General features: G+C 50.0%; 1 protein-coding gene across 1 annotated transcript; it reads right to left on the bottom strand.

Moving 5' to 3' along the window:
- Window positions 1–24,661, bottom strand: LOC122389567 (inositol-pentakisphosphate 2-kinase-like). The gene is made up of 2 exons (XM_043381722.1): window positions 24,429–24,661; window positions 1–3,352 (listed from the first exon to the last, which is right to left on the bottom strand). The coding sequence occupies exon 2, from the start codon at window positions 3,347–3,349 to the stop codon at window positions 1,940–1,942; it is 1,410 nt and encodes a 469-aa protein (XP_043237657.1). The 5' UTR covers window positions 3,350–3,352; window positions 24,429–24,661; the 3' UTR covers window positions 1–1,939.
- Between the last annotated feature and the right edge of the window lie 334 nt (window positions 24,662–24,995).

Genomic DNA, 24,995 nt, shown 5'->3' with positions numbered 1-24,995 from the left:
TATGTCATGTATACTTATTTATTTTCTCGAAAGACAGGCCGGAAAGACGGCTCTCACAGTCCTGTATACACGGTTCTACATTTACGTACCGGGCTAACAACTTGCATTCTCTTATAATCCACCGGCACATGGAGCGAGCGAATATAGAATAATAACCACGCGACGTTCAGGAGCGCGTGATAGTGACATGGCACGACATTTTGCACTTGTCTTTGTGGTACGGAGACCAACAAATGACCGGCGAACCGGCGGGCACGAGCCCAGGGTAGGCCGGTAGAACATGGTGAGGACGGCTTACAGGGTGAGATGGATCAGTCAAGTTGTTACGTAACACTCTTATCAGACTACTCAATAGCACCTACATTTCCCATCACCACTGCCCCCGTCGAAGATCTCTCGCCACTTTCGCAGTGCAAACACTCTCGATAAATGACATTTCACATTCAGTCAACCATTCGAGCCACATGCACTCGTTTAGCAATATGGCAACTTTCTAGTCGGTCCGAGTCCGAGCTCACTAAAACAGCGTCATCTCCTCGATTCACTCATTCTCAGCAAAAACGCACCGAGCCGGAAGCAGGCGATGGACAAACATTTCCAACAAAACACCTGAGACCAAGGACATATTGCGAGGCACGTCTCAGCGGAGGTTATCCTTGGCGCGACTCATGTTATCAGCACGTGACAGCTCGGTCTCAGAGGTTCGGCCGGGTCAGCGCGTATCCATCGTCACTGGGTCGGCGTCTGACCCTCAGACGACGAGATTGTTCAGACCCCTAGGCCAGCGGCTCGTCAGTAGTCATTCTGCACATGCAGGTGACAGACATTGCGCATTTTCCTGTGGTTTCTCAGCCAGACATTGATCAGGTGGATGGCTGAATGGGGAAGTTGAACAGTCTAGCTACTCCGATATCAAAGTAGCTCCAGAATCACCGCGTAAGAAGGGAGAAAGTAGTAATAATTTAATATACTTTTCCGCCAAAACGTATGGCAGGTAATTGCAAATGTGTCGTACCTTGGGATAGGAAACGATGCGCCCTTGGGTAAACTAATTACCACTTAAATGTTAAAACACCACATGAATGTTGTTTATGCATGCCTGTTGGTCCTCATGAAAAGTAAAAATGCACATCGAGTTTAAAATTGCATGCTGTAATACAAGCAGCCATGGTATTCCCGAAGGACAAGTTTTTCAATGTCTCGTGGTATCCTGAAGACCTTAAGACAATTATCGAAGCGACTCCCAAATCGGACCAGTAAAAGACAATTTTAGCACACATGACCAATGTACGTTTTGTAAAATAATGTGAATAGTAGCGTGTGTTGCAAAATGTGCAGCGCTCAGAGAAAGCGACCAACAGCGCACGCCAGCATATACCTGCCAGCTTCAACATAATTCCAAAGCCAAAGAAGGCCCAGTCCTTTACTCGAACAGAAGAACTTTCCGGCAAAGAAGAGCACCCAACATACTACACCTGTTTTTGGACACACGGTCATACCATTCGCATGTTTCTATGTACATCAGTTGCTCTTCCACTTGGGACCGATCCGCACATTATCGGTCTATGTATGAAATCAATACGCACATATGAATTGGCTTTATAGCAATCAGATATCACGATGACATGTTCCGACTTTTCGAAATTCTTAGGAGCATGTTCAGAATGTCCACTGCATTCCGTCAATTAGTACGAACGTATCAACGAGGCTCACGCCAAAGAAAGATCCGCACTACCCAGACAAGGTCACCTGCGTAAACCATCTTCCAGGAACTTAAAACCATTTGAAATTATGTGTCTTAAACGAAACGTCTACGGTCATCCCCCGTCCCTTGCACCCACCGATCATCCGTCGCGGATCCTGACACAGCTATCAAGTGGTTGAAACATCTCTACATCGGAAACCCTGACACAGCCAGCAGGCGGTGGATGCCTTCTCTTCACATCGGAGACCCTGACACAGCCAGCAGATGGTCGATGCCCTCGTCGCTGACACTACACGGGATGGGCACGCCACGGTTCGCCTCTCCTCGCGGGTGCCGGGCGCGGAGGTACAACTCCTTGGACTTCTCCTTCTTGAGCCGCTGGCGGCTGACGCGGCGCACGTGCTTCGGGTCGAGGTCCATCAGGCGACAGAGCACCACCCACCGGTGGCCGGCAGAGTCGGTCACCTGGCGCAAACCGGCGTCCACCTCTCCGTCGCTCGCCCGGCGCATCGTGATCATCAGCGACGCGTCGCGCATCGTCGCGCCGATGCTGTACCTCTGGAGAGCCTCGAGCGCGTCGACGGGCTCAATGTCGGCGTCTGCAACCACCCGTGTCCACAGCGGGTCCGAGAAGGGCGTGCGGAACGCCTCCTCCACGCGGTTGGGCTCGGCTGCCGTCATCTGGTCAAGCAGCTGGGAGGTCTGGGTCGGCCCGGCGGCCGCCAGCCGCTGACCGCGCAGCACGCGTCCCAGGAACGAACGGGGAGGCAGGCCGGCGCCGGGAACGCAGCAGCCGGCCGGTCGGCAGGACTCTTCGTCCTCGTCCTCCTCTTGGAGGACGCTCTGGCTGTCGTTGGTACAAAGCACGGTGAACATGAGGCGCGTCCACAGCTTCAGGAGCCGGTCGGCCTGCGGCGGCCGTCGCTCCGCCATCACCTCTGCCACAGCGTCCAGAAGCTGGTCGCGGTCACCTCTGGCGCCAGCCCCGTACACAAACTCACCGTCCAGAAATACCCTCAGGTTGTTCTGCGGACTGTCCAGCAACGACCGCAACGCGCGGTCAAATCGGTCGAACTCGCCCGAAAAGAGATCCAGTGGACAGTAGCCACTCACCTGTTGTACCGTACCGCGCTTCAGCTTGAGGTATTGCTTCATGCAGAAGCTGCACACGCCCAGATCATCATCTGCACACAGAAAGCCCTGTTTCGCTTTGATCTCTACGCTGAACACATGCGGCGGCGCCGTGGGCGGTGCCAGCGGGGCCGCCGGCGACGGAAACACCGCGCAGTCGTCCATCTTCAGCGCCAGTCCGCCGGGGTTGATGGCGTTACCGCGGCGCCGTGGCGGCCTGCTCGGCTCGATGTCGGTCACCAGTCGGCGCCGGTCCTCCTCCGAGAGGCGCACCACCTGCCACGGCGATCCGCCCAGCTCTCCCAGCAGCGGCGCGATCACGAAGTTGCGGTAATCGGCCAGGCGGCGCAGGCGAGCCACCTGGATGGGCTCAGCATGTGCCGTCTTGGGGAAGCGCAGAACGCGTCCCTGGTGCGGCATGCTGATGACGATGTTGGCGCCGCCCTCGGCTCGGTACCGCCAGTCCGAGTCGGCAGAGTACGGCTCCACGGGTACGTACGAGAGCGAAGACATCTCCTGGGGGGGGGGGGGGAGATGAAGGTGGTTAGTGGACGCAGAGACCGTGACATATTGCTTAGTTATAAATGGAAGTGCGAGAGGTTTTTGGATTCAGGTAGCGTTTCTGAGACGTAGAATGGAAGTACAAAGGCCTGGTAACAGAGCGCTCTACATTACATGCGACTTGAGACGGCCGCCAGTGTGCCTGGAGACAAGATATTGCATGAAGGAGTGACAAGGGTACTTGGAATTAGGGTACAGGTCACAGAAATCTCAGCCGATACATTGCACGCTAGCGTACAAATAGGCGAGTTACAGGAGCTTTTAGAGTCAGGCGTGCCGTCTGATGAGGGTGGATCTCTGACATACATGGGCCGAGCATGACCAGTTGGATAAAACGAAGCTGACCGAAAGGTTACCAGGTGCAAGATTACGGGCAGATCAGGGTAAGGAATGCACTGTGACTAGAGTTTCGAGCGCTTACACTTTGTGATATAGCGCGGGATTTGTACTGTACCTCATACAAGGTTTACTAAGTAATTTATACAGTCCATATCCGGTAGCATACGGATATGAATTCATTATAACTGCATGCATCAATTCGAGAATGATCAAGCAGTCACACTACCACCCGAATAACACTTATCAACTTGAGCACAACATTACATTTTTCATGGCAAACACGCTATGCAACCAATGACAAGCAACAACAGGAAGGATAAGCTTCCACAAAGTTCTAGGCCGTTAGCGTCCTTGTACAGTTTTGCTCAAACATCGAAAAACGTACATCCTTGTGGCGTTTTCGGGCACAACACTTGGCCAGGTGTTCCCCCGTCTTGTATTTTTTTCCTTTTTACAGCGATGTCCGTTATTGGTATGTCATGTGTTGCTGGTTACGTGACATATCCCCAAGCTGTATAGGCTAAGTCCTGTCGCAACGCGAGGGGCGCTTAGCGGGCTTTTTTGCCGGGATCAATTAGGCGACATTTGTCGTGGCACCGGTCGGACGGCTCCCGGGCGCCGAGTTTTCTCCGTACGCGGCCACATTTACCGCCGGCACCCACGACAGTAAACACGGCGTCCACTATCAGCGGTCATTTTTTCCGGGTCCGAGCCGGCCGTGCCACGATAGCCTGCCACCAAATTGCTGATTGTAGTCGGCACTTGCCATATGCAGCAGTAACTCGTGTAACCGATATAGATGTGTATTCAGACATGACAGCGTGGGTCTTATCGGCACTCGGAAAACACCTAGCACCCCGTGAGCAGACCTCGTTTCAAAAAACACCAGGTAGAATCCTGTGTCCGTGAGGAACACCATCGGTTAAGGCCGGAACAGTGCTGCGGACGCGGTGCAGATCACCGGGACCGCCCAGCTCGCGTGTCCGAGAACACCTGTCCCCGCCCCCGGCGCCAGGTCGGGCAGTGCCTGGCCACAGGCCGCCGCCGCTGATCCGGAAGCTGAAGGCTCAGTGCCCCGGCACGGCACGTGGCCAAGCCGATTACAGAGATCCCTCTAAAGAGCGGAGACACGAACGCCCACATACACTGCGTGTGAGCTTCGTACAAGACCGCACGGGCCGCAGACAACCGGGCCTAATCCTGCCAGCCACCACAAGGCTACTGTTCCCCTCAACCTCTAACCAGAAAACACAGACCGTTCATCTGACCGCGGCTGCTGCGCGGAGCATCAAAGGAAGACCCCAATCGCCGTCTGGCAGGGTGCGCGGTTGCCTTTGGCAAGCCCCACCAGGATTCTGTGGAAAAAGCACAGGTTTGAATCCGTGATGGCGATGAATTAGGGTTTAGATTTGAAGCTCTGGCTTCCCGGCCACCGTGCTGTCGAACCGGGAAGGGACGACGGAGCTTCACCGCAGGACGCGGCAAGAGTATAACGGAGCTTTCAAAGGCATCAATTCATTAATACTTCCTCGAAAGAGGCCCCTCCTACGCGATATTGTAAACAATCCCAGTACCGGCTCCGTGCCAGCGAAACGGATTCGGGATCCCGGGAACGTTCAGCTATCTATTGAAGCATATTTGGATGGCGCCTTGGCACCTGGGCTATTACATTCACACGTTCTTGAGATAGCCATACGGGCTATACTTTCGTGCAGCCACTGGCCTGTGAAGCGAAGTGTTACACAAATCTCTATCTCGTGCACTTAGACAGTGCCGACCTTTGAGCGGGGAGGCACTGTCAGACTGGGGATGTCCCGTGGGACATGAACCATGGCCAATGACTAAGGTGCACGCCAAATCCCGGAAAGATTCAGAGCCACTCAGAGCCTGTCGAGTGATGAAGGACCCTCAGTGTCATTGGCTGCTCTGAAGTATAGGGCGAACCACCACTCCCAGCAACGTGATCGTTGCCCCGGTTTGGCCCCGGTAAGCTTGTCATTATCACTGCAGACCTACCTCATTTGGCCAATTTGAGATAGGAGCGCGACATGACTAGCAACTTAGGCATGGAAATAATTTAGGAAGTTGGTTAGAGCGTTGGACTCCGCGTGGTGAGAGCACGCGCTCCCGGTTATGACAGTCCGGGTTCGAAGCGCGACGGGCGCTCGATAGTTATGGGCCTCCTGGCAGGTATGGTTGCGGTTGGTGGCAGGCCGTAGCCAGGCGAAGTCAGCGAGGGGACCGGCCGTGCGCGGCTTTGTGCGCACGTTTAACTTTGGACTCTAAATTCTGCCATAGAATTGGAATTGCGCGATCGGAGGGCAGAGGGCAGGGTCATCGCAACAAGCTTCGCTTAGCGGTGGCTCTGTCCTTGTGAATCCTTCCCATCAAAAGGTTCGGACTAAATTTATTAAAAAAAAAAAATTCAATGAACAGAGACCAATTAGAAGAAAAGCATAGCACCAAACATTTCCATAACGTATGTACATGTTTCATGTAGACAATTGCTTGCGTCTAACGGGGAGGCATTTCATGTGTTGTAAACGTCTTCGGAGAGCTTCGATATGTGTCAGTCGTAAAAGGATACACACAGAAAAATATTAACACCGTTAGCGGTGTAATTGCACAGTAGGTACATATCTGAGCACTTGAGGAAAGTTAATTTAGTCCCTTCCCCGCTTACATTACTCGCGCTTCTAAACGAACACCAGGAAGAAGGTAATAGAACACTGTTAGGAGGGTTGGGTGTTTTGCTACATGTAGTAAAACACCCAACCAATATATCAATAGTTTTGATATATTGTCAATAGTGTCAATATTTTTCTGTGTGTACTGACTGGATAAGTGGAAACTTTATTCTTTAATTAAATATATGTTTGAAGTCGACGAACGCTTATGACTAACCCCTACTACTTTTTTTTTGAAGCGTTCTGCCGTTAGCTTTTTGCTGACCGTCTCGTATGGTTCTGTGTAATTAGCCGCACCACCGCAACGCACGAGCGATTGGACACTGCATTACATAGCATTATACTCCAGTATTGAGCAGCCTTCTATCAAACATTGACGGGACGTCATGAAACTGGTTACGCCTGACTTGCATCTTGCACAAGACCCAGGTGTCAATGCGGACAAAAAGTCCAGAGTTCAACGGCGCCACGGCCACTCCGTCGTGGCGGACCGCGCCGCCCATCCCACACCGGATGTATCGGCAGTGACGTCACGATCGAAAGGTCGACGACGAGCTCCTATGACGTAGGGCCGAGCCCGCCTGCCACGACGTGCCGGGGGGTAGGCATTGAGCGGTCGACGGCGACGGGAGGTCGACTCTGGGCCGGGTCCGACGGAGCGGTTCACAGGGGACAGGTGGATCGCACGCCATCAGGTCACAGAGGACATGATCCATGGCAGGACAGGTCACAGGGGACATACACATCGCAGGACAAGTCACAGGGGGCAAAATTCATGGCAGGGGAGGGTTAAGGGGACACCCCCCACACACACACACAAACACACACATCGCAGGGCAGATCACGATGGACAGACACCCGTCGCAGGACATCTCACAGGACGCACACACATGCGTCGCAGGGCAGATCAAGAGTAGGTAGAACGACTTGCCATCCGCGGGCTGGCTTGGGGTAGGTCATTAGTCGGGCTATAGGTACGCTTTGACTGAGAAAGCTGCATGATGCAAGGAAAAAGAGATTTGGCTGAAGAAGCCGTCATCAAGTTCAGGAAATTTCGCTGTAGGTACTCCAGCAGGGTCAATTTTCCTTTTGCACAACAACGTGCATTCCACAAGCACAACAGCGTAAGAGCCTTCGAAGAAGCAAATGCTAAACTGTTCTAGAAGCATTTGACGGATGCAATGGCCCATTTAGTAAGAATCAATAGCAGCATCGCCAAATCAGCATGAGTATGAATTTGCACGCGCTGTTACGTTCGCACACGATTGCCAGTCAGTACCCATGTGTCAAACTCAGTGACATGTTGAACACGTCCCCAAACACGAAACAACCCCGGACACACGTGTAAACGATAGTCACTCGAGCTACCAGTCGTTTAAGGAAGGCTGACATCCCATAAGCGCACGGCAGGCTGCGATGGTTTCGCGGAACTACCCTAACTGCTTATGTAGTTGGCCACAACATGGTCTTTTCCCTGTAAGGTTATCAAGACGTGCTAAGCCGATGTAGCTCAATGGATTCGAGCCACAAAAATGGAATGATAAACGACGATTTTGTAATAAAGGGGCGCACGCAGCGCAGGTAATTTTGTGCATTTTGATAACACGCATGCAACTTGACAGGTGCACGAGCACTCCTATAGCACATGCTTCCCTTATAAGTGTGACTGTGAATGAATGAGATCGTTTGACAAAAGGCAGTGACTTGCGTAAGAAATGGATTCTAGGTAGTGTTTTGATTCGGTAAAATGCATGATTAATTCACATAAATTTTATGAAATCTGATATTTGATTTTAGTTAAGTATACACCTAGCAGGTTCCAAGAGCGCACATACGTAGGTACTCTGCTTTTTTAACAACAAGGGCTGAAGAAGCATGTAACGGAAGTTGGCACAGATTCAGCACAGATTCAGCACAGCACAGATTCGGTAGGGGAAAAAAAGGCCCCGGTAGAGGGAAACCTTTATGACCCGTTTTTCCCTAGAAATGACGTCACAAACGGGTAAAAAACCACACCAATCGAAAGCTCTCGTTTACCCAGACACAGTCCTGCAAGAAAATTTCACTTTTTCCCCATAGGAAAGTTTTTACGGGAAAATCAAAATTTTGGGTCAATGGGGGGTCCCCCCCCCGATTTCGTTCAAAATCGGCACACAGGTTCCCCACCACCAGCCGAGAAACTTTCCCCAAAACGGTCCCCGTTGCATTGACGTTTAACCCATAAACTCGTAAAAAATCCGTAAATTCGCCCTTGTACGGCCAAAAACGGGGCGCTAGGGTAAAAATGGGTATCAATCGAGAGCTCTCGTTTACCCAGACACAGTCCTGCAGGAAAATTTCACTTTTTCCCCATAGGAAAGTTTTTACGGGAAAATCAAAATTTTGGGTCAATGGGGGGTCCCCCCCGATTTCGTTCAAAATCGGCACACAGGTGCCCCACCACCAGCCGAGAAACTTTCCCCAAAACGGTCCCCGTTGCATTGACGTTTAAGGCCATTAAAGCCCCGTAAACTCGTAAAAAATCCGTAAATTCGCCCTTGTACGGCCAAAAACGGGGCGCTAGGGTAAAAATGGGTATCAATCGAGAGCTCTCGTTTACCCAGACACAGTCCTGCAGGAAAATTTCACTTTTTCCCCATAGGAAAGTTTTTACGGGAAAATCAAAATTTTGGGTCAATGGGGGGTCCCCCCCGATTTCGTTCAAAATCGGCACACAGGTGCCCCACCACCAGCCGAGAAACTTTCCCCAAAACGGTCCCCGTTGCATTGACGTTTAAGGCCATTAAAGCCCCGTAAACTCGTAAAAAATCCGTAAATTCGCCCTTGTACGGCCAAAAACGGGGCGCTAGGGTAAAAATGGGTATCAATCGAGAGCTCTCGTTTACCCGGACACAGTCCTGCAGGAAAATTTCACTTTTTCCCCATAGGAAAGTTTTTTACGGGAAAATCAAAATTTTGGGTCAATAAGGGGTCCCCCCCGATTTCGTTCAAAATCAGCACACAGGTGCCCAACCACCAGCCGAGAAACTTTCCCCAAAACGGTCCCCGTTGCATTGACGTTTAAGGCCATTAAAGCCCCGTAAACTCGTAAAAAATCCGTAAATTCGCCCTTGTACGGCCAAAAACGGGGCGCTAGGGTAAAAATGGGTATCAATCGAGAGCTCTCGTTTACCCAGACACAGTCCTGCAGGAAAATTTCACTTTTTCCCCATAGGAAAGTTTTTACGGGAAAATCAAAATTTTGGGTCAATGGGGGGTCCCCCCTGATTTCGTTCAAAATCGGCACACAGGTGCCCCACCACCAGCCGAGAAACTTTCCCCAAAACGGTCCCCGTTGCATTGACGTTTAAGGCCCTTAAAGCCCCGTAAACTCGTAAAAAAATCCGTAAATTCGCCCTTGTACGGCCAAAAACGGGGCGCTAGGGTAAAAATGGGTATCAATCGAGAGCTCTCGTTTACCCAGACACAGTCCTGCAGGAAAATTTCACTTTTTCCCCATAGGAAAGTTTTTACGGGAAAATCAAAATTTTGGGTCAATGGGGGGTCCCCCCGATTTCGTTCAAAATCGGCACACAGGTGCCCCACCACCAGCCGAGAAACTTTCCCCAAAACGGTCCCCGTTGCATTGACGTTTAAGGCCATTAAAGCCCCGTAAACTCGTAAAAAAACCGTAAATTCGCCCTTGTACGGCCAAAAACGGGGCGCTAGGGTAAAAATGGGTATCAATCGAGAGCTCTCGTTTACCCAGACACAGTCCTGCAGGAAAATTTCACTTTTTCCCCATAGGAAAGTTTTTACGGGAAAATCAAAATTTTGGGTCAATAAGGGGTCCCCCCCGATTTCGTTCAAAATCAGCACACAGGTGCCCAACCACCAGCCGAGAAACTTTCCCCAAAACGGTCCCCGTTGCATTGACGTTTAAGGCCATTAAAGCCCCGTAAACTCGTAAAAAATCCGTAAATTCGCCCTTGTACGGCCAAAAACGGGGCGCTAGGGTAAAAATGGGTATCAATCGAGAGCTCTCGTTTACCCAGACACAGTCCTGCAGGAAAATTTCACTTTTTCCCCATAGGAAAGTTTTTACGGGAAAATCAAAATTTTGGGTCAATGGGGGGTCCCCCCTGATTTCGTTCAAAATCGGCACACAGGTGCCCCACCACCAGCCGAGAAACTTTCCCCAAAACGGTCCCCGTTGCATTGACGTTTAAGGCCCGTAAAGCCCCCTAGACTCGTAAAAATATCCGTAAAACCGCCTTTGTACGGACAAAAAGTGGTGCTATGGAAAAAATGGGTATCAATCGAAAGCTCTCGTTTACCCAGACACAGTCCTGCAGGAAAATTTCACTTTTTCCCCATAGGAAAGTTTTTACGGGAAAATCAAAATTTTGGGTCAATGGGGGGTCCCCCCCCGATTTCGTTCAAAATCGGCACACAGGTGCCCCACCACCAGCCGAGAAACTTTCCCCAAAACGGTCCCCGTTGCATTGACGTTTAAGGCCCTTAAAGCACCGTAAACTCGTAAAAAAATCCGTAAGTTCGCCCTTGTACGGCCAAAAACGGGGCGCTAGGGTAAAAATGGGTATCAATCGAGAGCTCTCGTTTACCCAGACACAGTCCTGCAGAAAAATTTCATCTTTTCCCCATAGGAAAGTTTTTACGGGAAAATCAAAATTTTGGGTCAATGGGGGGTCCCCCCCGATTTCGTTCAAAATCGGCACACAGGTGCCCCACCACCAGCCGAGAAATTTTCCCCAAAACGGTCCCCGTTGCATTGACGTTTAACGCCCTTAAAGCCCCGTAAACTCGTAAAAAATCCGTAAATTCGCCCTTGTACGGCCAAAAACGGGGCGCCAGGGTAAAAATGGGTATCAATCGAGAGCTCTCGTTTACCCAGACACAGTCCTGCAGAAAAATTTCACTTTTTCCCCATAGGAAAGTTTTTACGGGAAAATCAAAATTTTGGGTCAATGGGGGGTCCCCCCCGATTTCGTTCAAAATCGGCACACAGGTGCCCCACCACCAGCCGAGAAACTTTCCCCAAAACGGTCCCCGTTGCATTGACGTTTAAGGCCCGTAAAGCCCCCTAGACTCGTAAAATATCCGTAAAACCGCCTTTGTACGGACAGAAAGTGGTGCTATGGTAAAAATGGGTATCAAGCGAAAGCTCTCGTTTACCCAGACACAGTCCTGCAGGAAAATTTCACTTTTTCACTTTTTACGGATTTTTTACGAGTTTACGGGGCTTTAGGGCCTTAAACGTCAATGCAACGGGGACCGTTTTGGGGAAAGTTTCTCGGCTGGTGGTGGGGCACCTGTGTGCCGATTTTGAACGAAATCGGGGGGGGACCCCCCATTGACCCAAAATTTAGATTTTCCCGTAAAAACTTTCCTATGGGGAAAAAGTGAAATTTTCCTGCAGGACTGTGTCTGGGTAAACGAGAGCTTTCGATTGATACCCATTTTTACCATAGCACCACTTTTTTGTCCGTACAAAGGCGGTTTTACGGATTTTTTACGAGTTTACGGGGCTTTAATGGCCTTAATTGTCAATGCAACGGGGACCGTTTTGGGGAAAGTTTCTCGGCTGGTGGTGGGGCACCTGTGTGCCGATTTTGAACGAAATCAGGGGGGACCCCCCTTGACCCAAAATTTTGATTTTCCCGTAAAAACTTTCGTATGGGGAAAAAGTGAAATTTTCCTGCAGGGCTGTGTCTGGGTGAACGAGAGCTCTCGATTGATACCCATTTTTACCCTAGCGCCCCGTTTTTGGCCGTACAAGGGCGAATTTACGGATTTTTTACGAGTTTACGGGGCTTTAAGGGCCTTAAACGTCAATGCAACGGGGACCGTTTTGGGAAAAGTTTCTCGGCTGGTGGTAGGGCACCTGTGTGCCGATTTTGAACGAAATCGGGGGGACCCCCCATTGACCCAAAATTTTGATTTTCCCGTAAAAACTTTCCTATGGGGAAAAAGTGAAATTTTCCTGCAGGACTGTGTCTTGGTAAACGAGAGCTTTCGATTGATACCCATTTTTACCATAGCACCACTTTTTTGTCCGTACAAAGGCGGTTTTACGGATATTTTACGAGTCTAGGGGGCTTTACGGGCCTTAAACGTCAATGCAACGGGGACCGTTTTGGGGAAAGTTTCTCGGCTGGTGGTGGGGCACCTGTGTGCCGATTTTGAACGAAATCGGGGGGACCCCCCATTGACCCAAAATTTTGATTTTCCCGTAAAAACTTTCCTATGGGGAAAAAGTGAAATTTTCCTGCAGGACTGTGTCTGGGTAAACGAGAGCTCTCGATTGATACCCATTTATACCCTAGCGCCCCGTTTTTGGCCGTACAAGGGCGAATTTACGGATTTTTTTACGAGTTTACGGGGCTTTAAGGGCCTTAAACGTCAATGCAACGGGGACCGTTTTGGGGAAAGTTTCTCGGCTGGTGGTGGGGCACCTGTGTGCCGATTTTGAACGAAATCGGGGGGACCCCCCATTGACCCAAAATGTAGATTTTCCCGTAAAAACTTTCCTATGGGGAAAAAGTGAAATTTTCCTGCAGGACTGTGTCTGGGTAAACAAGAGCTCTCGATTGATACCCATTTTTACCCTAGCGCCCCGTTTTTGGCCGTACAAGGGCGAATTTACGGATTTTTTACGAGTTTACGGGGCTTTAAGGGCCTTAAACGTCAATGCAACGGGGACCGTTTTGGGGAAAGTTTCTCGGCTGGTGGTGGGGCACCTGTGTGCCGATTTTGAACGAAATCGGGGGGGACCCCCCATTGACCCAAAATTTAGATTTTCCCGTAAAAACTTTCCTATGGGGAAAAAGTGAAATTTTCCTGCAGGACTGTGTCTGGGTAAACGAGAGCTTTCGATTGATACCCATTTTTACCATAGCACCACTTTTTTGTCCGTACAAAGGCGGTTTTACGGATTTTTTACGAGTTTACGGGGCTTTAATGGCCTTAATTGTCAATGCAACGGGGACCGTTTTGGGGAAAGTTTCTCGGCTGGTGGTGGGGCACCTGTGTGCCGATTTTGAACGAAATCAGGGGGGACCCCCCTTGACCCAAAATTTTGATTTTCCCGTAAAAACTTTCCTATGGGGAAAAAGTGAAATTTTCCTGCAGGGCTGTGTCTGGGTAAACGAGAGCTCTCGATTGATACCCATTTTTACCCTAGCGCCCCGTTTTTGGCCGTACAAGGGCGAATTTACGGATTTTTTACGAGTTTACGGGGCTTTAAGGGCCTTAAACGTCAATGCAACGGGGACCGTTTTGGGAAAAGTTTCTCGGCTGGTGGTAGGGCACCTGTGTGCCGATTTTGAACGAAATCGGGGGGACCCCCCATTGACCCAAAATTTTGATTTTCCCGTAAAAACTTTCCTATGGGGAAAAAGTGAAATTTTCCTGCAGGACTGTGTCTTGGTAAACGAGAGCTTTCGATTGATACCCATTTTTACCATAGCACCACTTTTTTGTCCGTACAAAGGCGGTTTTACGGATATTTTACGAGTCTAGGGGGCTTTACGGGCCTTAAACGTCAATGCAACGGGGACCGTTTTGGGGAAAGTTTCTCGGCTGGTGGTGGGGCACCTGTGTGCCGATTTTGAACGAAATCGGGGGGACCCCCCATTGACCCAAAATTTTGATTTTCCCGTAAAAACTTTCCTATGAGGAAAAAGTGAAATTTTCCTGCAGGACTGTGTCTGGGTAAACGAGAGCTCTCGATTGATACCCATTTTTACCCTAGCGCCCCGTTTTTGGCCGTACAAGGGCGAATTTACGGATTTTTTACTAGTTTACGGGGCTTTAAGGGCCTTAAACGTCAATGCAACGGGGACCGTTTTGGGGAAAGTTTCTCGGCTGGTGGTGGGGCACCTGTGTGCCGATTTTGAACGAAATCGGGGGGGACCCCCCATTGACCCAAAATTTAGATTTTCCCGTAAAAACTTTCCTATGGGGAAAAAGTGAAATTTTCCTGCAGGACTGTGTCTGGGTAAACAAGAGCTCTCGATTGATACCCATTTTTACCCTAGCGCCCCGTTTTTGGCCGTACAAGGGCGAATTTACGGATTTTTTACGAGTTTACGGGGCTTTAAGGGCCTTAAACGTCAATGCAACGGGGACCGTTTTGGGGAAAGTTTCTCGGCTGGTGGTGGGGCACCTGTGTGCCGATTTTGAACGAAATCGGGGGGACCCCCCATTGACCCAAAATTTAGATTTTCCCGTAAAAACTTTCCTATGGGGAAAAAGTGAAATTTTCCTGCAGGACTGTGTCTGGGTAAACGAGAGCTTTCGATTGATACCCATTTTTACCATAGCACCACTTTTTTGTCCGTACAAAGGCGGTTTTACGGATATTTTACGAGTCTAGGGGGCTTTACGGGCCTTAAACGTCAATGCAACGGGGACCGTTTTGGGGAAAGTTTCTCGGCTGGTGGTGGGGCACCTGTGTGCCGATTTTGAACGAAATCGGGGGGGACCCCCCATCGACCCAAAATTTTGATTTTCCCGTAAAAACTTTCCTATGGGGAAAAAGTGAAATTTTCCTGCAGGACTGTGTCTGGGTAAACAAGAGCTCTCGATTGATACCCATTTTTACCCTAGCGCCCCGTTTTTGGCCGTACAAGGGCGAATTTACGGATTTTTTACGAGTTTACGGGGCTTTAAGGGCCTTAAACGTCAATGCAACGGGGACCGTTTTGGGGAAAGTTTCTCGGCTGGTGGTGGGGCACCTGTGTGCCGATTTTGAACGAAATCGGGGGGGACCCCCCATTGACCCAAAATTTAGATTTTCCCGTAAAAACTTTCCTATGGGGAAAAAGTGAAATTTTCCTGCAGGACTGTGTCTGGGTAAACGAGAGCTCTCGATTGATACCCATTTTTACCATAGCACCACTTTTTTGTCCGTACAAAGGCGGTTTTACGGATATTTTACGAGTCTAGGGGGCTTTACGGGCCTTAAACGTCAATGCAACGGGGACCGTTTTGGGGAAAGTTTCTCGGCTGGTGGTGGGGCACCTGTGTGCCGATTTTGAACGAAATCGGGGGGGACCCCCCATTGACCCAAAATTTTGATTTTCCCGTAAAAACTTTCCTATGGGGAAAAAGTGAAATTTTCCTGCAGGACTGTGTCTGGGTAAAGAAGAGCTCTCGATTGATACCCATTTTTACCCTAGCGCCCCGTTTTTGGCCGTACAAGGGCGAATTTACGGATTTTTTACGAGTCTAGGGGGCTTTACGGGCCTTAAACGTCAATGCAACGGGGACCGTTTTGGGGAAAGTTTCTCGGCTGGTGGTGGGGCACCTGTGTGCCGATTTTGAACGAAATCGGGGGGACCCCCCATTGACCCAAAATTTTGATTTTCCCGTAAAAACTTTCCTATGGGGAAAAAGTGAAATTTTCCTGCAGGACTGTGTCTGGGTAAACGAGAGCTTTCGATTGGTGTGGTTTTTTACCCGTTTGTGACGTCATTTCTAGGGAAAAACGGGTCATAAAGGTTTCCCTCTACCGGGGCCTTTTTTTCCCCTACCGAATCTGTGCTGTGCTGAATCTGTGCTGAATCTGTGCCAACTTCCGTTACATTGAAGAAGCTAGATTTAATATCAGCACACCCTCACAACAGGATGTTCAATCACAAGCACTCAGGATAAGTAAAACTAAGAATCGTCCTGGATTTAACGTCAGCTGTTAAAATGAAAAGTTCGTAGACAATTTGTCTACAGTGTAGAAACAAATTGGTAATGAGCAATGCAACTAAGTAAGGGCCACCTGAAGCATTATTCGGCAATGCAAGATCCCAGTCAGCTGTTAGCTTCAGTATTCATTTGTATAACAATTCGATAAAGTTGTATTGCATGGCATGCATGCATAAAACTGTATAGTTCAGTTATGTTAGCATGACCGCTATGATAAGTATGAATACCTATGGTTTGCGACGAACAAAAGCAAAGGCGGACCCCATTCTAGATAAAGACGCAAAATATAAAAATGAAGAAGGCTTTCACAAGAGGAAAAACAGTATCACTACATCCGGTTCAGCATCCTGCATTGAAAAGTGTGACGTAGAACCCATCAAAATAACCCCATCTATGACGTCACAATCGTTCGCCGATAGCACACTCCAATGAAAACCCGCTAACGCAAGGTGTCATAAATCGACCGATTAGCGGGAACAATTTTGACAGCCGCCAATTGACTCCTGCCCGCTAGGTGACGTCAATCGGTAATACGCTTCATTTGGCGCCGGGCTGCGGCCGTTTCAGCGCCTCTCGATAAGGTCAAAGTTTGCGCTCGCCAGGGGTGTGGCGTTTAAAAGGCCAGGTGCGGCGCCTAACGGATGTGTGCCCATTACCCAATACCCACGGCTGTTGGGTGCACGGTTAACCAATGTCCATTGGTTTGGGCTGTGTCAGCTGGTGTGAGAAGCTGCGTGGTGGCGTTTATATTTCAACCTTGAACAATTTTGAACCATGATGTAGTGATTGGTGTGGTATGTTAAAAAGATGTCGACTTATTACGTCATCAATTTTCTGGGGACTACCTAAAACTGTTCGTTTAAAATCAATATTATATGACTTTGATGTCTTACCATGAATGGGAGGCTCTGACGTTGATTATCATTATTTTAAAATTGAATTACCAGACATATGTAGTCACGTGATCCTGATTGAATGACCGCATCCCAAGGGCTAATAAGATGGGTGAATATGATGGGCAAGTGGCTCCATGTGCATTCTTCACTGACGTAAGCTGTACCAATTTAAATTTTGAATAATATTGACACCGATTGCAGGGGCGATTAGACGACATGAAGACACTACGCTGCGAAAATCCGAAGATGAACACGTCAGTGTGACGTCACGTTTGAATGACAGATGAAGGAGGGTGCGGCCGTTTGCATATCGATCGTTTTGCTCTGGAATGCACATTTTTTAGAGCGTAGGAAATGACAGGTATGTAAATCAACGATTCGGTGACAAGTCTATTTGAAAAATAAATAAGGTAAAAGGTTTTCGAATGTCAAAGCTCCAAAACGGTCCGCAGAGCCAGGTAACGGAAAGCTAGAATAAATAATCATACCAGACAACAAGCGTGGTTGGCGAAAATGCAAGACGATGGAGCAGTGCAGAAGGCAGAACTGTTACCGCAGTTGCTGTATAGTCGTTCTCGTGGCGACAGTTCTTATATAACAGCTTTTTAGTTGAAATGACGAAGAGCAGCCACTTGGCTCCACTCACGCTAGAATGGTTTGCATCCTTCCTTTTCCGGGGTTCACATGCTAGTAAACATGCCTTGGTTGTGTGTCCGCGATGGTGGGATTACAGGTGCTTTCACTTTGAAATGCTACATATGCACTTACAACGTGTGGTGAGCAATGTGCTGAAAGCTAATACCCTGACACATTTTCCCGAACCTGGATGGGCAGATCCTACACGGTGGTTACTGATGGTCAAGGCCCCAAAAAGGCCTTGATCCAATTGTGACAAGAAAAACGGCAGGCACTGCAGGCGAGCAAGTATTTCGTGGATATGAGCCAGTCTAAAAGCGCACGGATGTAATTCCCCTGAACCGATAATAGCCGATGGTCAATATCGTACGCCACCATATCGTATGGACCCGAAATGCAGTGCATTTACGCCACTCCAATCTTCTGGAAACAATTTCTGAAAGCAAAGAAGAATATTGGATAGGAGACTTATCCAATAAGTATCCAATAAGTAAAGCCATACTTTATACCAATCTGACTATAAGTGAATGAAGCTACCGGATATTATGTTCAACAGTCGGGTTCTGGAAAGCGTAAGCATGTTAACTAAGCAGCAATGGAGCATCTCCTACATCGAATGATGATCATGAGAATGCATTGAAACAGCAGCGTTCCCGTGGCGCGCCCGTTATAGAGTTCAGTGGGCGCGCCTGTATTTCGGTCCCTCCGAGTTGTCCGTGTCGCTGGCCGCAGTTATTGTCTTTAGGACGCCGCTGTTGGGAGGTGGCTCAACTCCCCGGCCGGTGACGTGGGTCTGTGTATGTTTGGCCGGTCCCGCCGCGATAGGAAACAGCTGGTTTGTCCCTGTTGCCGGGCCGCTTCGCTCACCGTCTCTGCGAGTGGACTCCGCCGGCCGAGTCTGGTCCGACTCTCTGTCTGTCTGTTTGGCGTCCTGCTGTGTCCTTCGTGTGTGACGTGACGTGACGTGGCGCCGTCACGCGTCACGTCCGCCCCGGCTCCAATCGGTGGTACATACGTCCGCTGGCACATACCCAGACAGGCCAATGGTGAACACACAGACCGACTGGCAAACCTGCAGCCGATAGCGCGTCCGACCGTGGTTCCCCTGCAATCTCACATGACTCGCCAAATACGACGAGCCGTGCACCCCAACTGGGCCTGTTCGATCTGTGTGACCCGGCGTGAACCTCTTCATTTGCTGAGTGCCGGGCGTTTCTCGGGAGCCCCGGATTGTCGCCACTCAATCCGATGCCCCCGCGTTGCTGTCGGCACCAGGCGACCGGACCGAGCTGTCGCTATCGACGGCACAGGGACGACTGGCGACCCTTGCTCGTCTGGTGACACGCCTCACCTATAGATCGCTGACGGACCCGCGGCGGGGCCCACAGACGGACCCCCGGCGGGGCCCACAGACGGACCTCAGACCTCCCAGCGCCTGGTGGGAGCATGCAGGTAAACCCACGGCAAGGCCCCGGTGGACCCCTATTGTGAGGAGCACGGCGGATACACAGACGGACCCGGCACCACCTTGGGAACCATCACACCTCTCCGGTTCATTGACAACTGAAACCATTTAGTTCAACGAGAATGCTGTCAGCTGGTTATAAAAGGCGCCCCTCTCCTGTTCCGCTGATAGTGATCGACCAAAGACTTCCTATAGCTCCAGAGTGCAATAGCACCCAGCCCGATAACTAAGAAAAATGTGCTGATTGGATAGGTATAAACACAACGGAAGAAATAAAGGCTGTATGTAGATGATGGTAAGGCAACGTCTGGGTCAGCATAGACACGAGACAGACGCAACGACTGCACTGCAACGAGTGCAGGCTAGGGTATTATGACATTGTGTAATACCAAGGGGCATCAGACGGGACTGAGAGCCACGGAAAGGAAACACGGACGCAAACACGGAACGATGGAATACACAATACACACAAACATGACACTTAAGGAGGCAGACATTGAAAAGACAGCAGAGTGGAAAGATGAGACGAAAGGACAGAGCGTGCAGACTGACTGTAACAGACAGTGCCTCCTTATACGGAGGGGTCGCCTGGTCCTGGACTGAGAAGAGCCGATCACCTGACGTAATTCAGAGCTCAGCCGCGGTCTCCAGTGACGCCTCTCGACAGAGGCTACATTCAGAGATGTTCAGATTCATAATTCATTGAAAAGGCTCGGCATACGTTCTAAATATTCAGTGAGAGAACAATGAATTATAGTCGCTTTTGAATGAACCAATGAATGGAAACACAGTGCATTTGTGTGTCTCTCAAATAAAGCTAAAATAATAAACAGACGATGACAGTTTGATAAGATTTATGAACATAGCTTTTTGTTCTTTTTTTCCCAACTAAGCAGATATGTTAAACACGGGATGACATATCTATTACCATCGCTTTGATTTACATCAAAATTAAAACAAGAACACAAAAAACAACGAGTTATCCTAATTTTAATGTTTCCAGCGTCGTACATGACATCTGACAGTGTCCATCTCTGCGCACACGCCGATCCAGCTGGCGAAGGCACATGGTGGTGCGCTGTGACGCAATAGCACACTGCATGTCCGATAGTGTATGACAGGTCTGTGACGAGCCCCACGCCAGGCGACCAGCTGTGTCCCCTCCCCCCCCCCCCCCCCCGCCCTCGTTCCGGCTGTGTTACGCGTGCGACACACGTGTCGGCGAGGAGCGTAGGCAGCCATCTGGGTGGCCCGAGACCCACCACACGCGATGGAATAAGATCCGCACCGAGTGGGTTCCTCGGTAAGAACCACCACAGAAGCGTTTCACCGCTACAAACTGATCGGTGATTGATTATGGGGCTTCGTCTAATACCGGAAGTGAAAAGGGAGATTGATTGATTAGGGTGAGGCGGCTCGTGTTACAGGAGTGAAATAAGACACCATGTGCCTGGGTTTGGCAGCTGAGCGCCGGCCACCCGAGCCGAGTACGCGTGACCTGACCACAAGGCAGTGCCGAGCCGTGAACAGGGCAAACTGCGCCCTTTTGTGTACCGTAAACAGTATACTCGGCTACTGTAAACAGAGTTTCCATTGTAGGAGGCGGGGCGCTGGGTGCGCGCGTGCTCCGCTGTGCCGTGACCGGCCAGAGTGCCCTGTGACCTCGGCCGCACCTGCCACTGACCTGAGGATGAGGTCAGGCGCACGCGGGGTGCGCTCCGGCCCCGCGCTGACCCGGACGGGCCGCGCGCCGGTGTCAGCTGGCGCCATCAGACAGACCCGGCGTCACAAAATCGATACTCCCCTCCCCCTCCGGCGCCCCCCCTCCTCCGTCGGTCGGCGCAAGACTGGGTTTCACCCGGGTCGGGTCGGTCGGACTCGCGGCCCAACTCTGTTCCGGCACAGGACAGCGGCCATTCACCAGACAGACAGACAGACAGACAGACAGACAGACAGACAGACAGACAGACGAGTAATGACAGACGACACCAGCCGAGGCAGACAGTAAACATGTCCAAATGGTGCTAGAGCAGCACCCGAGCAGTACTCTGCAGTGTCAACAATAGGATGCGTCATCAGCTGCACCCGGCAGCGAAGTTCGGTGACACTCCTTGAAAACAGAGAGGAGTTTTACAGTCTGGCTGTTATGACAGATGTTTTGGTCTCGGTCACCCTGTTAGACCGGCTCAATGAATGACAAAGCGTGCTACCGAGCGGCGCTCGACTCTGCAGCTTAGTCTGACAGCTCGTACCATGAAAAACTGGGCCGGCTGGGGAGCGTCCGGCCTGACAAGCGTTTTGTCCGCTCGAAAGGAGTGGCCGCTTCCTCCTTCCTCCCGGGTGGCCCAGCAGTCCGCGGTCAGATTATTAACCTTAATCGTATCAGGGCGCTTATCTCACCAGATCATGCAGAAGATTAGAGTCACGCGCCAGACTAGCCCCTGCCCAGAAATGGTTGCATTAAACACTAAGCTGCCTAAAGAGATCACGAACATCATGAAAGGCTACTTGTTGCAATACATCCTCGGTTTCTATTTAGTAATGTCACTATCATCACGAGTTATTAATAGTTAGCCTCCTATCATTGTCATGTGAATCACTGGAAAGAACGCAGAAATCGCTCGTTGCGTCAAAATGCGGAGTGTGGACTCATCGGCCGGACTTCCTCTGACGGTGCAACACCCCTTGACCTCAGCGATGAGACTTTGACCGCTGGTGTCGCCACTGACATCAGCAGGGCGCGTCGTCTTCATCAGATCGCGATGGCCAAATAGTCAGCTCAAAGAAAAAAGTTACACAGCAACACCAGTTGAACATTGGAATAGAGACCGAGGGTCCAGTGCTCCCTCGCCACTTCGCTGCCAATAACATATCAGATTGATAATTATTTTGGAATTACAGGGACAGGGACCAGGGAGTCAACCAAATCAAGAAGTCCATAGAATGCCCTGCTTTGAAGAAAGAAGAACCCTGAATCGAAGTGAGAAGAATGCTGGTTTGAAATGAAAAGGTTTTGTCAATATTAATTGACACGAAAACCAAGCGTATAACCAATGCTTTGCCACATCCCTTCATCCATCCTTGATGCTGCCTCGGGCCCGTCCCCATTTCCCCCCATTTGCACCAATCGGGTTGTTTGAAAGTCAGAGGTCGTAAATCCGGGAGATTTTCAGAATCGCACCCCTACCATAGATATCAATTTAGGTTACGTAAGGCATCTTGAGTGGGATATTAATTGGATGCGCATATTAGCAGTATGAAGACCAGATTTGAAAATATAGTGATAAAAAGGCTTCTTTTCAACGCATAATCGTTCTATTTGTCGCTTTGTAACATGCGCGTCACACCTGACGAATACTTTCCGTTATGTCTTTCAGTATGTAATTTCATTTACCTACTTGAGGTTAGCGTAATAGCGTATTATCTTTATAATAGCGCTCTCGCAATCTATCGATGCTTTGAAAACAGTTTAGTGAATAAAATGCAACTTTTTAACAACTGAATGCGGATTGTAGAAGGTAGATGGCTAGGTAGCGCCGCTTCACCGAAAAATACGAAAGCAAAGTAATACCAATGAAGCATGTCACGAATATTTGGTGAATAAAACGATATCTATCATGACATTTATTGAAAGTTTTAATTAACCAGTAAAACGCCTTTTGGGCGAAGAACGAGCGAGCGAGATAGTGAGCCCTGCACGTGCGGAAGGGCGAGAGGGTACTTTCAACGGGCTTGCGCAAAGCACCCTTCTAACCGGTCGCTAGCGGTGTACCAAATTTGAACGCAATCGGCCCAGCCGTTCCTGAGATCTGGAAGCGGCATTCTGCACGTGCGCACGTGCAAACGGGGTCCAAACTGACTTTTGCACGGCACCCTACGCCCCGGTCTCCAACCGTGTACCAAATTTGAGCGCAATCGGCCCAGCCGTTTTTGAGATCTGGAAGCGCCCCCTGCACGTGCGCACGTGCAGTAGCACCTTAACCGCAACACATGGGAATGTATTGCCTGGTGGGTGCCTATCTGTATGCCAAGTTTCAGCGAAATCGCCCCAGTAATAACCGAGTTTTTAAAATGGGAACAAATTTGACACCTCTTATTGTTGTATTTTGCACGCGCACTGGGGGTGACCCACATGCATCGAAAGTATCCTATTTTTGGTAGAAAGGATGCAGCTATCCTATAAAAATTACCGCAAGTCAATCGCCCAAGCGGCTGCTGGGATATGAGCCTCTCAAAATCACTACTTTTGCAAAACAGCTTGAACACCCTTAACTTTTCACGTGGCACGTGCCACGACGGTCACTGAGATGTATCAAAAGTAGTCAATTACGGGGTAGAAGGGATGGGGCTACCCAGCAAAAAAGACCGCAGGCCAATCGGTCCAGCGGTTGCTGAGATATAAGCCTCTCAAAAGCGTTACAGGCCGGGCCGGGCCGCTCATACTGAGATTTTCCCGTTATATTGAAAAGACTCGCTTCGCTCGCTGCGCTCGCTCGCTCGTAATAAAAGGTCAAATGCAGGATCAATTATTCAAATGGGCTTACTCAGTCTTACGAAAAACAATAATTTGGACTATGTCATGTAAACGGAAAAAGGATGCAAGCGACGCCGATACCCAAGTGACGTTAAATTTTTACATAACTGCATGCAGAGTTCGACTTTTCTTAATAAATGGATGTCAATGCATTAGACAGTTGACAATACTTGTCAATGGCAATGCTGTTATTCATGAATAAAATAAGTACCTATACCACGAATGAAGATTAGATTTTGTCATACATGACGTACCATTCTAAAACTTAATGGAATGTCAAGAGGAAAAATCGTAGAATCAATCAAAGGAACTGTATGGGTTTACGAACCTCCATCTCACCATTAAGCTAACATTTCATCTTAACAATTTAGCTACAGTTTTAAGTTGCACACCACACACACGGGGAAGCAGTCTATGCGACGAAGGAAACAACGTACCGTCACGCTAGGAGGAAAGTGCTGGACAGTGGACACACCTCACAATGCTTTTGACGCAACCAGCTGTAAAATTGTCATTCATTCAGTAGCTGCACGATCAGAAGATTCACAAAAAAAGAACATTAGCCGTGCCTGGGCGCATCAGCCAACGAGATCCAATGTTATCGATCCACGTGCAATGGCGGACACCTAGCGCTCAACACAGAACTGCCCTACCGCAACGAGACGAATCCAGCCCAGTACCGCCACTCAGCCGGGCCACACTGACACACTGCTCACTCTGCGGACCACAACAGAGCTCGCCGGGCCCGGGGCAGGCCGCGGTCCGGTCTTACCTGAGCGGTGCAGGGCGCGCGTGCTGCGGCCGGGATGTGCGGACACCGACGGAGCGCCTGCTCGGCCGAGACCCTCCGACCGACGGCCGCGCAGCCGCACAGCGCGCCGCTTATCAAGCGGCGGCCGCTCGCCAACGCACGATTGCCGCCCCGGCCTTGGGCGCGCTCTAAATCGGCGCAACGTTTCGCGTAGTCGGCTCATGAAGCTGCTATCGACACCGGCGACTGTACAGGGCGCCTACGCGAACGTCGGCTCCATATTACGCTCACGGAATTTGTTGGTGCGTTTTACGCATATCCTGCCGGTTGGACCGCTGCCAAGCACGCATGTTCCTCGCCCGTATCCTACTTTTTGCAGTAGCTAACAGCTGAGGGAGGGGATTTTCAGGTCAGGTCAATGACCGGAACCCGGGAAAAAAATCGGACGTGTCAGGCGCTCTTCCAAGGTTTTTTTTCTCGGGTATTTTGGAGTTTGATTTCAAATGATGCCTTCCTTTTGTTTCAAAGTGCTGTATTTGCGCATCTGAGGTAGGCTGGGTCAGGTCAGGTCAGGTTGATCATATGATT

The sequence above is a fragment of the Amphibalanus amphitrite genome, unplaced genomic scaffold (genome assembly GCF_019059575.1).
Source record: "Amphibalanus amphitrite isolate SeventyFive unplaced genomic scaffold, NRLGWU_Aamphi_draft 000362F_arrow, whole genome shotgun sequence".
Taxonomy (NCBI): Eukaryota; Metazoa; Arthropoda; class Thecostraca; order Balanomorpha; family Balanidae; genus Amphibalanus; species Amphibalanus amphitrite.
The sequence above is the reverse complement of the archived record's forward strand: the minus strand, read 5'-3'. Positions and strand labels throughout refer to the sequence as shown.